At 39.0% G+C, this 16,093-nt stretch overlaps 1 protein-coding gene across 1 annotated transcript; it reads right to left on the reverse strand.

The window, feature by feature from the left end:
- Positions 1-13,606: 13,606 nt before the first annotated feature.
- LOC124171139 lies at positions 13,607-13,927 on the reverse strand. Its single transcript, XM_046550277.1, has one exon. It carries the CDS (start codon positions 13,925-13,927, stop codon positions 13,607-13,609), a length of 321 nt encoding a protein of 106 aa, XP_046406233.1.
- Positions 13,928-16,093: the final 2,166 nt, after the last annotated feature.

The following is a 16,093-nucleotide window of genomic DNA, read 5'->3' on the forward strand; positions in this document are numbered from 1 at the left end:
TGTAGCCTGAGCGGGTCCAATGGACTCAGAAACTTTTTATTACACTTTTACTATTTTACAATGAATTTTGGATGAGTTAACTGACAGTTACTATATTTTTTATTCCTTAACATATTCTCCCACGTCTTTACTGCTAATAAATTATTTACTTGGACGCAATTTTTCAACAAAGCATAATGCCATTTACACCACAAGAAACATTATCTCCAATTACACCATTTTTTGCATTTTTAGTAACACAATTTCATGTACAAATATATCATATTGGATCCTTTGGTACCTTTCAAGAATATACATTAAAACTTCAATGAAACAAAAGAATAAGGCTATTACAAATATTATTAAAAACTATTATGCTACTGCAAGCACTGGTTGCATGCAATTTTCGAATGCTCTTGGCATACATTTCTCGTACATCCCGAACAGTTAGTACGTGTTTTTCTCCTTCTTTTAATGTCACATATGACACCTATTCTTTTTGTTAATTATGATAGGGTGGTCAAGGGGTGTGTCGTATTTTCTTTGTCTCGATGCCAATACTTCTGATTGTTTATTTTTCTCTTGGAGATACTCAACCATGTAACGGCACCCAGCTAACTCTTTTCCGAGGCAGATAAGAAAATTACTTCGTTTAATTAATTTACTTGAAAGCCTTTGGCCGTTTAAATGATTCCATATGACATAAGCTAAGGACCGTATCTCACCTCACGCCTACGAAGGAGTTTATGAAATTGAATGCAGTTGCGGTATGGCATACATCGGACAGACCGGGAGAGCTGTGAAGTGCCGCATACAAGAACATAGAAGAGCGGTGAAAAATAAACAATTCCATCTGTCGGCTGTGGCTGAGCACACTCTGAGTGAACTTGGACACGACATCAACTGGGAAGAAACAAAAGTTATCGCCAGAGAATCCCGATACTTTCCGAGGATCATCCGAGAGGCGATTGAAATATCTAAACATCCTTATAATTTCAATCGAGAGGATAGCTACCAACTCCACAGTACATGGAAGAGACTCTTCGCCCCATACCCCTACGCTGTTGGCCGCAAGGCGACCAATCAGGGCGAACCTACACCACTGGGCTGCCTATATAACGGTGGCCAAAACACGGCATAATCACTTCGACCTGAAGACGCCTGCTGGAATGCAGGAGAAACTGTTGTCACCAACGCAACCACGACGCGGTGAAACCCGGAAAATGCAACCTACAGTACCAGCGCACCGCGGAAGCCTTCGCACTGACATAAGCATTAATTGAATTGATGTCAATCATGTTATAAAGTATTGCAAGAAGCCATCTTCGGGTCATACTTTTGCAACTGTAGCTGCGCACCATTTTATCAATGGTATCTACACCACCCTTGGTACTATTGTAATACAATATAACTTTTGGTTTTTTATTATTTTCTGAGGCATCGTCAATTTTTGGCTGGTTGTGCATGGTGCTTAGTAAAACTACACTTTTCCCTTTGTTGGACAATATGACAGTATCATGTTATCTTTCTGAAATCCGAACAAAGTGGTACTAGGCTGTCTGGCTTTTACAGACATGAGCTCAGGTGGAATCTCTCCTTTATTTTTCCTCATGGTCCCTACAATTGTTAAACCTTTAGAAAGTAATTGGCGGCCAAGAGACAAACTAGTGAAAACATTATCACATGTTATATTTCTGCCTGATTTTTTCTAGTCCCTAAACCTTATCTGTCACCACTCTCTCTCCCTGATTGACCTCCCGGGTTTTATTAGGGTCTCTGCCAGTATATACTTGCTTCTTCCACGTGTATGGGTCACTACTATCACTTATTACCCAAATTTTAATCCCATACTTTCCAGGTTTTGATGGAATAAACTGTCTAAACGGTCAGCGTCCACGGAACGCCAATAACTGTTCGTCAACCGTCATGCATGATTTGTCCATTTGATTATGCCAAATTTATTGACCATCATGCATGATGACACCATATGATTATACCAAAGGAGTAGGTATGTCAGGAGAGGGATGGCAAAGGTATTAATTGAATTAGTGAGGTTTTTGCTGTTTAATTCAGTGCGAACAAGTTTCTTGATTCTATTTTAGAATTCAGCTGTAATTTTTTGCTCTATCGTAGAGTGGTCAAGCCGTTTTGCTTGTTGAAATCCTAGGTATTTATAGGTATCTCCCTCATCCATGGCCTCTATTATTGCTCTGCTCTATTACTGCTATGTATCTAGCAGTGGAATATCATTCCTTTGTACTCCACCTCGGACTATTGTGATAGTTTTACATTTATCTATTCCAAATTCCACGTTTATGTCCTTAGAAAATATTTCAGTTATACAGAAAAATTGACTTAGATTATTATTAGATCCTGTATACAGCTTGAGATCGTCCATATAGAAAAGATGTGATTGAGTATGGCATCTTGGTTATTTTGCTTTTGTTTTGACACAATATTGAGTATTATTCAGAAGGTTTGATAAAGGGCTTAGCGCAAGACAGAACCATAACGCACTCAAAGAGTCACCTGGAAATATTCCCCATTTGATTTTCATATTATTTGTCTGCTAAAGACCCTCGTGAGTTTTTATGTGCAAGATAGTGCTCCATTTTTTCATCAAGGTATGGAGGCATTTGATAACTTTTGGGTGAATTTTATAGATGTTTAGTACCTCTATAAGCCAGGAATGGGTAACAGAGTCAAAAGCTTTTTTGTAATCTATGTAGCAACTGTGCGGGTTCCTCTTCTTTTCTTGTATTTGTTTAAGAATTATTGAATCAATTATCAACTGCTCCTTGCATCCTTTGCTTCCTCTGCGACGCCCCTTTTGTTCTTCCGTTAAAATGTGGTTCTCACCTATATGGCTGTTGATTACTTCCGTTATGGAAGAAGTGAAAGCTGTATAAAATATTTGTAGACACGTTATCGGTCTATATTTTGATGGATCTTTAGATGAGACTTCTTTTGGTAGTAAATATGTTTTACCTTCCATTAAAAAAGCTGGAATATTTTCTGGAAACTTCAAAATTTTGTTTATTTATTTTAATAGATTTTTATGGCAGTTGGTGAATTTTTTTGCCAAAAGTTGTGTACATTATCATTTCCTGGGCTTTTCCAGTTATGGGTTAGGCTTTGCATTTTTCCCGGAATTTCAATTGTAATTACGGGGGAAGCATAGTTTCTATGTTTTCCGCTGTTGCTCTTTCGTTTCTCATCCAGTTCGCATTTCCATTATGGGATGTATCATTCGACCATAGACCAAAATTTTTCCACTTCCTGAGAGTTAACATTTCTCGGGTTTTTACTCTCACGAGAAATAGATTTCTTTTGTTGGTTTTTGTCCAATGTTCTGTAAAACGTTCGTTGATTATTTTCAAATTGGGAATTCTGTTGTTTTCTTCTTGTGCATTTATCATATCTCTTGAGTCTCATTTTTGTTGCTGCAAGTTTTTGCTTGAGGGTGTCAATAATTTCTTCCATACTCTCATTTGCTCTGTCGTATTGAGTGCGGGAACGGTATTTTATAAATAGCTTCTCAACTTTTTTTGCGGTGGTGGACTGGGATTACCAGTGGAAACCTGGATTAAACGAGCAAGGTCTTGTCTTATTGCATCCACTTTCCGTTATAACCGCATTCTCAATCTTGGTTTCTGCTGAATGCGTTCTCCCCTATAGTTGTTGTTATTACTATTATCCGGGATCATCTTACCACCATTGCATAAAACAACTGTGGCCGCTCCGCAGTATATATAATCGTGTAGATCTTGAAATGTGTTTTCATCATTGAAGTGTACCGGAGATAATTTTTCATTTGTTATAATAATAATATTTGCAAGCTTAACAGATGTTTGTTGCTTGGGTATTCTTGGTTTACTTGTGGGATTTAGACCTTCATACTTGATCAGACATGTATTGAATACATATTCCACATGTTTTTCTAGTGCGTCTTCATAAATTGAAGCTTGGTGTTCTGTGGTGACCGTGTCGAAATTATCCTGCTGTTCGCTGTTAATGCTGATCTCCCCAACGGCCGCGTTTTCTGTCTCACAATCAAGATGAGTTCCTATTGCTGTGCTCATGTCATGTGAACTATTATCTGTAGCTAGGGAGTCGTAGACATTTTTTTTGTTTTACTTAGCATGGGCTTTGAGATGAGGTTATTTCTGAATATTGTTCTAATTTGGTTGGATAATCTCTGAGGTGTTACATGGCAGGTGGGGTACATTTCTGTGAATTTTTCATGCAGCTTTCCTCAATATACTGTCATATCGGATTCATTATTTGTTTCGAAAAAATACGTACGCATGATAGAGCAGTTGATTTCATGGTCCTATTTAATGCGCATACGTTTACGGCCAGCTTCAGTGGTCACAGGAAAAAGTGGATTTTGGGAAGCACTTTTAGCTCTCGCAGCCTGTGTAGGTGTTGGGGTGCTGCTAATGTGGCGGGCTGTATTTTCTTCGAGTCTCCCGGTCAGCACCCGCCTCCTCACTGTATGAACACCGTCGGCTCGCATACTGTTTTCTCTAGCGACGGCTCCAGCGGCAGGCCATCCCAGGCTTCCGATTTTGTCTCCATCATTAAGAATGGGTATTGCCTTTTATACCTACGGCCGGGTACAGAGACAGCCGCCCCTAACATGGGCGTTTATCAACATCCACGTTTATAAGAATGTATTATACATTTGAGCTTGAAAGCGAAGAGTCGCCACTTGATGTAGCTACCCGCGGGAAAAGAACACAATTTTACATATATATTATAACAATATTCAAGAATTGTAACCTCCTTATGGACGTAAATTGTAATATGATTTTATCGAATCATAAGCAAATTGAATAAGTGGTGACTAATGCAGAGTTTTTATATTCCAAGGTCAAAAAATATTTATCGTCCTGACAAGTTCCTTTGAGTGCTTCAAAGCTTGATGATGGAAAGGGGAGGGACGGGCTGGTCAACCACGATATGGAGAATGCTTATTTGATACTTTTAATGCCATCTATTTAATTACGTAGAAAGACAAGACGAGTAAAACAACTCACAGGCTGAAAGTCAAGCATCTTAGTAATAATTAAACTCATTGGGATCAGAAATATAATATATTAATAATGTAATGCGGTAGTAAAATCACGAGTCTTTCCTTCGTCAATTCTTTTGCTAAGCCACTTCCGCTAAGTCAATTGACACAAGATAATTTCAACGGCCAAGACACTGCCTCCGCAGTCCGAAACAATTGAAGAGCGCGAAGCACGTTTGTAAGTTCAAATCATATTACTAAAACATATTACGCCATATTTTGTTTATGGCGCGAGACTATCAAATTGCTGCATTAAGTATTGCTGTACAATAATGCTTATTCATTATTCGGTTTACGTAGCTGAAGATAAAACCGTTCTCTTTGTTTATCATCTTTTTCGTAGATGTGAACGATGAGTCCAAAAAGTCACGCCGGTGAAAGTTATGGGTAAATATTTTCAATTTAAACCTAACCCAAATGGCACAAAGTAAGAGAATTATCTGTTTCTTATGGTTTTCTTACGGAAGAAAATTACAAGCGGCTTATCGTACGCTAAGGAACTTATATATGACAATAATAAGATTTTAGGGAAAAATAGGCAAGGAATGCAGTCAAATATTCTCATATTAACATAATTTGCTGATTTTGGATGAACACCAAAGGCATAACAGCGTAATACACATCCTTTTCTCCCTAAAGCTCTGCCGGACATTAATGTAAAGCCTAATGGTGAAATTCAGTGAGTCTTTATAAGAGCTAAACAACTGATGATAGATTTTGCTGTAGGTACATAGAAAATATTTCGATAACTTCAAGTGATTTGCATCTGAAGATGAAAATCATACTATGCGAAACATTTTCTTGTGGTGGAAAGAAAAAAAGCTGATTATTGCAGGAATTGACCTTTTAACCTTAAGGTTAATTTAAAGCAATGTTATCTACTACACCACTACTTCAACTAATATTAGTCATGCTCATATATGATAAAACTCTGGTCAGTCTCTCTCTTATGGTTTCCGATGAAACTTTCACGAGCATAATAACCGAAACAACAAGTTTTATCAAGTAATCCAACACACTTATATGCTCAGAATAACAGCACTCCCACAATAATACAGTACGCTTGTCAAAGAAAAGCTTTGCGGTTCATTCAAATGCAAACCCACGTTTAATCCCATTTATTTAATTACGTAGAACTACAAGACGAGTATAACAACACACAGGCTGTATGCCAAGCATCTTAAAAGCAATTAAGCTCATTGGGATAAAAAATACAACATAATTATGATTTAAAGCGGTAGTAAAATCACGAGTCTATCTCTCGTCAATTCTTTCGCTAAGCCGCTAGACCGATTTCAATGTCATCGTTTGATAAATTCGCACTTGGCAAATGTTTACATTCGGTATATGCTCGCCAGACGGAACGAGAATAACTTTAACGCCGCCAGAGGGACGAAACGAAGCATTTCTGGCAAAATAGCTAGCGAATGAAAATGAGAATACGAATGCATACAGCGTTTGCCAAACTTTTCAACAAATCGCGTTGACTAAAGCCAGAAAAACCCAGAATCAGACCCCCTGGTCCACCCTAATTGATGGTGAAATCTTGAATGCCTTGTATATTGAGAGATTGTGAATTCATTGTATACCATGCGGCATGCTCCGGGTATTGAACCCACAAGGGAATGATTCCACGGGCCAGGAACTCGTAAATTGGCGGGAAAAGTAATGAAGCGTTGCTAGTGATACGTACGGAAGAGGATCGAGGTGAGAAAGATATTTTATATCGCCTAGAGATAAAATATCTTTCCTACCTTTAAAAGATATTTTGGTATCGCCTATTACCCACATATTTCTCCGGCATTTCTTCGGATTCAGGTTCTTTAGATTCAAGTGAAGGCAAAATGTTCGGAAAGTATAATGCGTGTGTTGAAACGAAAAACTGATGTTATCTTGTGTAATGAGAGAGCGTAGTGCTCTAATGGTTAGAAGCCTTGGCTGAGGAGCGAAGAATTCAGGGTTTAACACTAAAACCGCGGACGGGACTTTTTTGTCCAATCGCCCTTTGCAAATGTTTGCCATTCATGTACTAGTGGTTTGATCCCTATGGAATTTTCTAACTTTTACTCATTTTTATGCTCTTTCGAATGGTTATATCGAACATATTGTACAATGTTTGGTTCACGAGAAAAATGACGATTTACCTAGAACCGCGGGATGGGACTTTTTTGTCCCATATGGGGAAAACATAAAATTTCAGTTTTTTTAGTACACTTATTTTGTGTGTAGCATATTAATAGTTTATTACGAAGGGGATCGATGTACAGATACCGTTATTCCGCCAGTTAGAAGCGCTGAAGGGAATAATCTGCGCACTGCGCCGGTCGCCTACTCACGCAGCGCCGGCCGCGTCATCTCTTCCCGGCGCGTCTGCAGGTCTGAGCTTGCAACCAACACATCAAAATAAGTTTACTATATTCCTAGTTATACTTAATAAAACGTTTTAAACATTACCTAAACACGTGTTTTGTTCACACAAACCACAAAAAACCGTCGATTATACTTAAACATGACAGGATCAACGTATTTTGTCAATGGGACAAAAAAGTCCCATGCCGTGGTTTTGGTGGGGTTGGAAAGTTCAGCGGTTCTAGTGTTAAGTCTCGGATGAAGCCTTTTTGTTCAATTCCAAGTTATATATGAATTTTAATGGGATACCTGAGATACCCCACACAGTCGTTCGCGTAAGTTTTCCAGGCATGCTCACGGATGGGTTGTAGCGAAAAAATTTTAAAATATCATGTGGGCATCAGAGAGATATGCCCAATAGATATAACATCGAGGTTATATATGCAAATATATAGATAATTACGAAACCTGTTAATTTTTTGGTGATATCATGTGAGATCATCGGGAGGTAATTGGTTAGGGCATAATCCTCCACCTAAGCTATGAAGGCAGCATAAAACAGAAATAATATGGATGATATATATTTAAATAATGCTACCTGGGGTATATAGGGCTCTCAAATATCATTTTATTTAGTTTTTGCTGACGATAAAATACACCCTAAGGGAGGCCAAAAAATACACGGGGGTGCACACGCAATTTCCTGGACGAGACTCACCGACCCTGCACCAGTAGAGAACATCCTAAAGCAAGGAGGACTTCACGATCAAATTAAAATTTATTAATATCCAAATTCCAGCATAACATTCAAGCTTTGGTTGTCCAATTAATCTTGATAGACATTCACTCAGAGGAAAAATCACTGAAGCACTCTCAACGGGCTTTCAAGGAATCTTCTTAGATGTGCGGCAAGCCCTTGATAGATGCAGTGAGGTAAGTGAATCACAGGATCTTTGATTGCAAATTTTAGTTGGCAAAGAAGCACTCACGTGGAGACGATTGGACAAAATTGAAGTAAATTTTAAGTTAATTTTGGCCGGACAAGCAAGACCAGAAAATGCACCATCGAATTCTAAAACCAGCATAAAGATCGACGTTCCGTAAAAAGGCTTTTGCTAATTTAAAGCGTTGTATGAGAGAAGTGATTTTTCTCTTGGTTTTGCTGTTCAATACTTAAGAGCCCAGTTAACCAGGCGTTACTAACCCTGCGTTAGTCCAATGGGGTGTTTATACACCCAAAGATTATATTTTTGCTCATATTTTAGATACGGTAGCACCGATTAACCTCATATCTTTATTTAAATGTTATGTTTTCATTTCTTCTTCATCTCTTTTCATGATCTGTGTGCCAAAATACATAGTTTTCATGTGTGTGAGTTCAAACCTATTGATTTTACATAGTTTAGACGTACACAATGACATATATATCGAAGATTCCATGCTTGAGCTCTGAAAATAAATTTACTTCGGGTGATGCTCATTACGGTATCTCTTTTGTATTTGTGAAGTGAAGGTTGATTTTAGCGTTGATGAGTTACTTTTAATTGTCAACTGCATTACTTAGTAGTTCTGAGACAATATTTTGCAAAACGAATTGATTACAGGAATTGGTCAGTATCTAAAGTGCTAACTTAAGCTAAGGTCAAGCACTGATTGCAAAGTTACTAAGTCACTTGGGGTTTTCACACACCCCACCGTACCAACGGTGTAACAAAAGCACACCGGAGCAATGCCGGGTTAATATAACTGAAGACTTCCGGCTTAACTGTGTGAAACCTTTCTATTATGAAAAGTGAAAGACTTAAAAATTTTCGGTTATAATAAATATGTAAAGCCACGACCCGGGTTTCATAACATATTTACATGTCACCTGATGACATCGAAGGATATAGCTTACAATCGGTGCAAAAGTCAGTATGCAATACCTTATGATTTACCGATACATACGAAAATGTATTCCAAATAAGGGGGAATTTCCGTTAAAACTTGGCATTTCCCCTTTGGCATTGAAAATGAGACAAAATAATTTAATCTTAATGCCTTAATTTCTTCCTTTTCGAAGCATTTTAATTATATCCATGCTTTATTAGGTATTTCTATTCATACTAATTTGAAGTAAAACAATTTCTGCATCATACTAAATTTATGTAAAATTTTCAAAGTCCTTAGGCTGATAGCTCTTTATCTGGTCAATGCAAATATAATTTCCTCATTATTCACCAATCAGAAAAAATTTTCTGAATCTGCTCATCAAAATTAATATTTCTATAAAGGCCTTATCATATGGAACTCTTTGCGCCCTTTGCCCAAATATCTAAATTAAAAGGATATTTTTGTTCTATTATTGTGTCACATCCAGAGAGGAATTTATGTTGGTGACTTAAAACTGTAGTATAACCTTCTTTCTTAGAGTATAACATCAAAAAGAGCTGTTCGTGTTTTCTTCTTACAATCTATTATTTATCGTGCTTGCTCTGCCGCCTTTAAGGCCATTCTGCCGAAATCTGGCTTAATAATATGATTACGTGGGCTCATGCAAACTCTTTCTTGACACTTCCCCTGAGCCAAACTTCTACAAAGGCATTGAGAAAAATTACAACTGAGTCTACTGTAAAAACCAAATGACTCTCTTTGCAGGATTTATTTTTACTTCATACTCCTAACCAAATGCATATTTTCCCTTTTATTCCGCTGATATACCTTGACTTCTGTTCGCTAAACATTTTAACGAAGTTGAATTAATTATTCTTTACCAATTTATTTCAGGGCTCCGTTTGATCATAAGCAATTTAATACGCTGATAAACAAATACTCCAACGCTACAGATGACCGGTAAGCACTCAAACTGCATGCAGACCGCAGAGCGGTGCTAATTTAGGGTTAACTTTTTTTTCTTTAGTAAATTGGCCCAAAATAGTGAAAAAATAGAGCTACCGCCGAGTTTGGATTCGTTGGGGAATTGGGTGGATGAAGCACTGGGCTTCCACGTGGTTTTTCATCGTGGGCTGCATCCCTGCTTGAGCACTTCGTGGAGGGCACTTCAAGTGCAATACTCGGACGATTCGGATGAGAAGTTAAACTGCGGGCGCCCAAGTACTCTTCGGCCGCAGAGGGGCGGTCTGTGTGCGCTAATACCGACGCCCCCGCATAACTCCCAAACCACCACCACTCCCCCTTCTCGCGCGAATGACTTCAGATTTAAGCTGCGTCCTCAAACATGATGATGCTGGCCAGATAAATACTCGGTGAGTTTTCAATGAGTAGGTAACTAATCAGATTCATCCATTCCCCGAGTGCATCCCCAAATTGATAGTATATTTCCACCTTTAGGGATTCGCTGGATTTAACCCCATTCAACTCATAATATTCCTTATAAGTTACATCAAAAATGCATAAATGTTTTAGCATGAGCTACGAAATCCGGGTTCAGATAGTGCGGTGGAGGAGATTTTGAGAGGATATTTGAGAGATATTATATTTTAATCATGTCATTTGTTAAGTACTCTATGAAAAGCACATAGAGCGCTCTTTTTGTTTCACTAGAGGGGCGTTCACCCATTATAACCCATTGTTGCTTCTGAGTAATATCAGAAATATATTCATTTTCAGGAAAACTTTTAACTAAGTGTTCTTTTGTTATGTAAATTTTAATGGTCAAATATGTAGCTGCCACACTATTAATGATTGAATAGAAAATTTTCACTTTTATAGAATGAAAGTTCTTGACACTCAATTTCTCCCTGGTTTAGAAACGGCTAAAGAACACAACGGGCTTGACCAATGTGGCGCCTTGTTATTTAGTGTCATCGGACCTAACAAAAAATAAAGCGACGTTAAAATAGAGTAAGTTGATGTAATGAATGATAAGTTGCGTAATTACGACAAAATGATGAGTTGTAACATATTTTAATGAATACAAGTCACCACAACGTAAATTTCCCCGCTGCCTGCAAAAGTGGTAGGATATCTTTCAGTAATAAGAAAGCTAAAATGCCTGATAATTGCAACAAGTGAAAGTTAATGTTTTGCACCTCACGTAATCGTTAATCTGGGATAGACTTTTATTGGTTTTCTATTGGCTCCGTGAAGAAAATGATTTTTTTAGTGTTTGAAGAGATCGTGTGCAAAGAATACTCCTGCATATGTATAGCAAACGAATTTTAGAAAGGTTAAACCGAACATATATTATGTTTAAATTTAAAAATTAAAACAATCGACGTAAATTCCTGAAATATAATAATAATTGGGTAATGGTGAATACCAATGTCGCCTAAACAAGAAAAAGATTCTTCGCCTAAGAATCAGTCTGGAAAATTATAGGAGTATACAAATAAAGTAGGTAAAAATAAATCCGTATTTCTTTTTTTAAAGTATATTCAAGATTCAAGGGGACTGCCTTGAGAAGGCCCAGTTCCATCCCATACAAGGCTGCTTTCACTTGCCACTTTGGTCACATTTTAATCGGCTTTCAAAAATATCCGCGGCGTGGTGATAACTGCAATGCGGTTTACTATTTTCCAATATTTTGCTGTAGAGTATTTGTAATTCGCAAGGAATGGCATTGAAGAGTTATGAGTTTAATAAATCACATCATCATGCTTCGTAATTTCGGTTAACACCTTTAATTTTACGTTATTTTCCCATGAAACTAGGATCAATTTGTCCGTAAGCGACGCGACTTTTGTAAACCCCTTGAAATGCGCGAAGGTTGACAACACATTTAGAGGCCGTCTTCAGGATCCTCTTTTGTTATATTCGTGCATATATTGGACTCAAAATCACTTTTAAAAGACTGCATGGTCTTCCAAAGCACTGCATTCATATTTAAACATCCACCTTCATTCTCTCATATACTATCCTCATTCCTTTACTTCCACTAGTATTTGTGCGAGAGCAGTCCATTGCGGAATATTATAGTCGTGTAAGCCATTTGTACGTTGCCAATTATGAAATCAGGTTTTTTTATGATGAATTAAAATGCGCTATAAATATCCGCCCCTACTTAAATTCCGTCAAATTGTTTTTGAATTAAAATAGAAATACCATTGCTGCCGTTGTTATGGAAATGCGATATCTAGAAGCAATGTGTCCTTCATTACTCAGTATCATATTATAAGCTTGTTCAATATGAAATCAAGCCTGTCAGAAATAGAACGAGGAACGACACATTTTTATTTTATAAATAAATTAAAGTTGTAAAACTCTCTTCTTCCACCGTTATCTACCAATCTATCTACCATCTATCAATCTACCAATGTTATAAATTTTAATATCTAGGGTACATGACGACGGATATAATGCAGCATGTCAAATGATCCGTCCAGATTTATGTTTCTTTATATTTCAAAATTTTGTTGTGAGCCTTAAAATAAAGAGCGGGCCCAAAATGATTTCCTCAGCGATAGTAAAATACCTCAAAATTTCCAAGCATGTTAATAGTATTCCTGATTTCTCTAATTTCTTAGCAGTTTCCAGTCCATCTTAAAGTTAAATAACGCTCTCTTTTGTCAATTACTGTTTTAGCGGACGACACGCTATTTGATCAAGGCACGAAATCTCTCACATATAAATGCATAGTAAACTTCGAATATCGGATGCACCATGAGAAGGTTTACGTGAATGGACCACTTTTTCTGCGTCTCTGTATTCGAAGTATTTCTCTGCCGCCGCAGTGTATTCATTCCGGTGTTAACCTAAGAAGTCCCAGTTTGGCTTCACCAGGGCCAACCTTGCCTTTCAGAACTGACCCCTCGGGCGTTACTTTAGGGAGTGTTCTATTTATATTTTCCTCGGTCTTTTTATTTTCTGTTTTCTGTGCTGAGAGACATTTTTGTAATGGCAGGCCATGCGACTCGTTTTTTGCATTAAATTATGAGCTTTTAGATCATTTTTTGATGCATTGCAGCATCTCCAGGTGCAGGATACAGGGCTATATAGTTTTTAACGCTTAAAAAGTAACATGTACAGATAAATTCGATGCATTTAGCTCAATTTAGTGCTCCTTTTCTTCATAGTAGATATACAGATTATGCTGAGAAGTTTCCATTAAAAATTTGCTCAGAACACCACCCATCCATAAAGTTGGGGGCTTTGTGATTTTTCTAGTGAACAACAGCAATAGGGACAGAAGAAAGTCAGTGATCAGATCTTCTTCTTCATCATACTATTTGTCCCGCGCTATTGCACAGTCCCCTGCTCTGCTCAGTCTTCTCCACTTGACTCCAGGGCGTCTTCTGGCGTGGCGTTGACGGCCTTCAAGTCTGCCTTAATTCTGGCGAGCCAGCGCATCTTAGGCCGTCCTCGTGGTCGGCGTCCCTCAGGGCTCAGCCGCATCACTGTTCTCGCCATGGAGTTCTCGTTGCTTTGTATCACATGTCCATACCACCACAGTCGAGCCTCCCGTATATTGTCCGTGATTGGTGCAGCTCCCATTCTTTTCCGGATGTATACATTCATGAGGTGATCAAGGCGAGGAATACCTAGCATCCATCGTAGTAGCATCTTCATTTCCATGGCATCCATGGCCTATTCTTGTTTTGCTGTAGCTTGCCAACATTCTATTCCATATAGAGCCACTGGGCGGACCACGGTCTTGTATACTTTGGCCTTGAATCGGTTGGGCATTCGACGGTCACACAATACGCCAGTCGTTTGGCGCCACTTCAGCCACGTTGCGTTAATTCGAGCTCGTGTGCCGGCGGTTGTGCTTCCGTCGTTGCTGATGACAGAGCCCAAATATTTGAACTTCTCGATCATCTCAAGGTACTCTCCGTCAATGCTGATCGTGCAATCGGTTTGAGGTCCACACTCCATATACTCGGTCTTCTTGGTGTTAAATCGCAACCCTTAGCTGTCGAGACGTACCTTCCATTGTTGAGTTCGATGCTGCAATTCGGGTCTGGTGGTGCTGGCAAGGCATCATCGGTGAACAATAGCGACCATGGATGTAATTCTTGGAGGCCAGCCGTGAGCGTGAGCGTCCAAGCACAGGACGAAGAGGAGCGGAGAGAGGGCCGATCCTTGGTGTACGCCAACAGTGACTGGGGAAGGTGGTGATATACCTGATCGGTAGTAATTAGATATTGGACTAGATATCTTCAGTAGCCTTCCAACAATATTTCAGGCTTATCTTACATTTATATATGTATTATATATAAATCTATTTAAAAATTGTAATGCAGGAAATATTAAATCCTAGATGGCTATTGGCTGGCAGATGCCACATGCACGCCAATTCGAGGGTGTGAAGATTGAACGCGGAATCAGTGGGGGGGGGGGGAGGGATGCAATAACTGAAATTTTGAAGCATTGATCGAAGAAGGAATCGTGACAGAGAGAATGTGTGGGTACTGAGAGAGACGTGTGTGGAGAGGACGGACAGCAGGAGGCGCGGTGATTATTTATTCTAAGGTTGAGGGGGGTGGTGCATTGGCCAACATAGAAATCGGGGCAGAAGTTACAATGAAGGAGGTAAATGATATTGGTGGAAGTACAGGTGGTGGAGGGGAAAACTGGGTGGCATTTAAGTTATGGAAGTAAAGAGGCAGGGGGTGGAGAGAATATCTTGCTGGTTTTGCATCTGGGACGGTTGAAAGGTGAGGGTGTGGTGGTGGTGAATGACTGCGATTTTTGAATGGGTGGATTTAAAAATGGTGTTTAGATTAGGTGGTCTCTTATTGATAATCTGAGGAGTAGAGGGGATGATCTGGGAGGTGGATTTATGTTTAGAAAGGATGGGGTACAAGTCCTTCAATATATCCTGTAGAACGTGAGCGCCAGGAAAGTAGGTGGTGAGCAGAGAAGGGGAGAAATATTTGTCCATGCGGGGTTTATTGGAAATGTGCGGTTTTTTTCTAATTTTTTTACCCAAAGTTTTTCGGGGTAGCTGCAGTGAAGAAGAGAGGTGTGAAGTTTGGAGAGGAACTTCTCAAGGTCTTCGAGGATGTTACAAATCATATGTCCGTGGACGGAGACGGAATAAGGGATGGAACGCTTGGTGTGAGGTGGATGGCAGCTATTATAGTGGAGATATTGTTGCTTCCTAGTGCCTTTGATGTGAGCCGATATATTAAATTTGTTATTGCTAGAAAGGTGCACGTCCACATCCAAGAAAGTGACATTAGTAACGGAGATAGAAGAAGTGAAAGAGACAGAGGCAGAAGAGTTGAGTGAAGAAATAAAGGTGGTGAGAATTGATGCCATGAGGCCAGATAAGAAAAATGTCCGCTATGTATCTAAGCCAAAGAAGAGGTTTTAGAGGGTGATTTGCCAGGAATTTTTCTTTGGACAGGCCGAGGAGAAGATTGGCATAATAAGGGCTGAACCTGCTCCCCATTGCGCAGCCGGACACTTGCAGATTGTAGTTATTATTGAAAGAGAAGGCATTGCGGGTGAGAATAAAATGGGAGAGATCACGAAGAAAGTCGGTGCTAGGGACTTGTGGTGTGGTTCGTGGTGAAAGATAGTGGCGGAGATCCGCGAGTCCCTCAGTATGGAGGATAGAGGTATAACGTGAGGTTACATCAATGGTGGCAAGTGAATAAGATAGTTTATGATAATTTGCATAAGTTTCTCTATGTACAGTTTCATACGGTCACTTTCAAGGATAGGAATTGGCATAGGAAGTGTCGGATTGTTACTCCTCCTGAATGCTTTGGTGATAGTGGTAGGCCGTTCACTCTTAATTTA

The sequence above is a fragment of the Ischnura elegans genome, chromosome X (assembly GCF_921293095.1).
Source record: "Ischnura elegans chromosome X, ioIscEleg1.1, whole genome shotgun sequence".
Taxonomy (NCBI): Eukaryota; Metazoa; Arthropoda; class Insecta; order Odonata; family Coenagrionidae; genus Ischnura; species Ischnura elegans.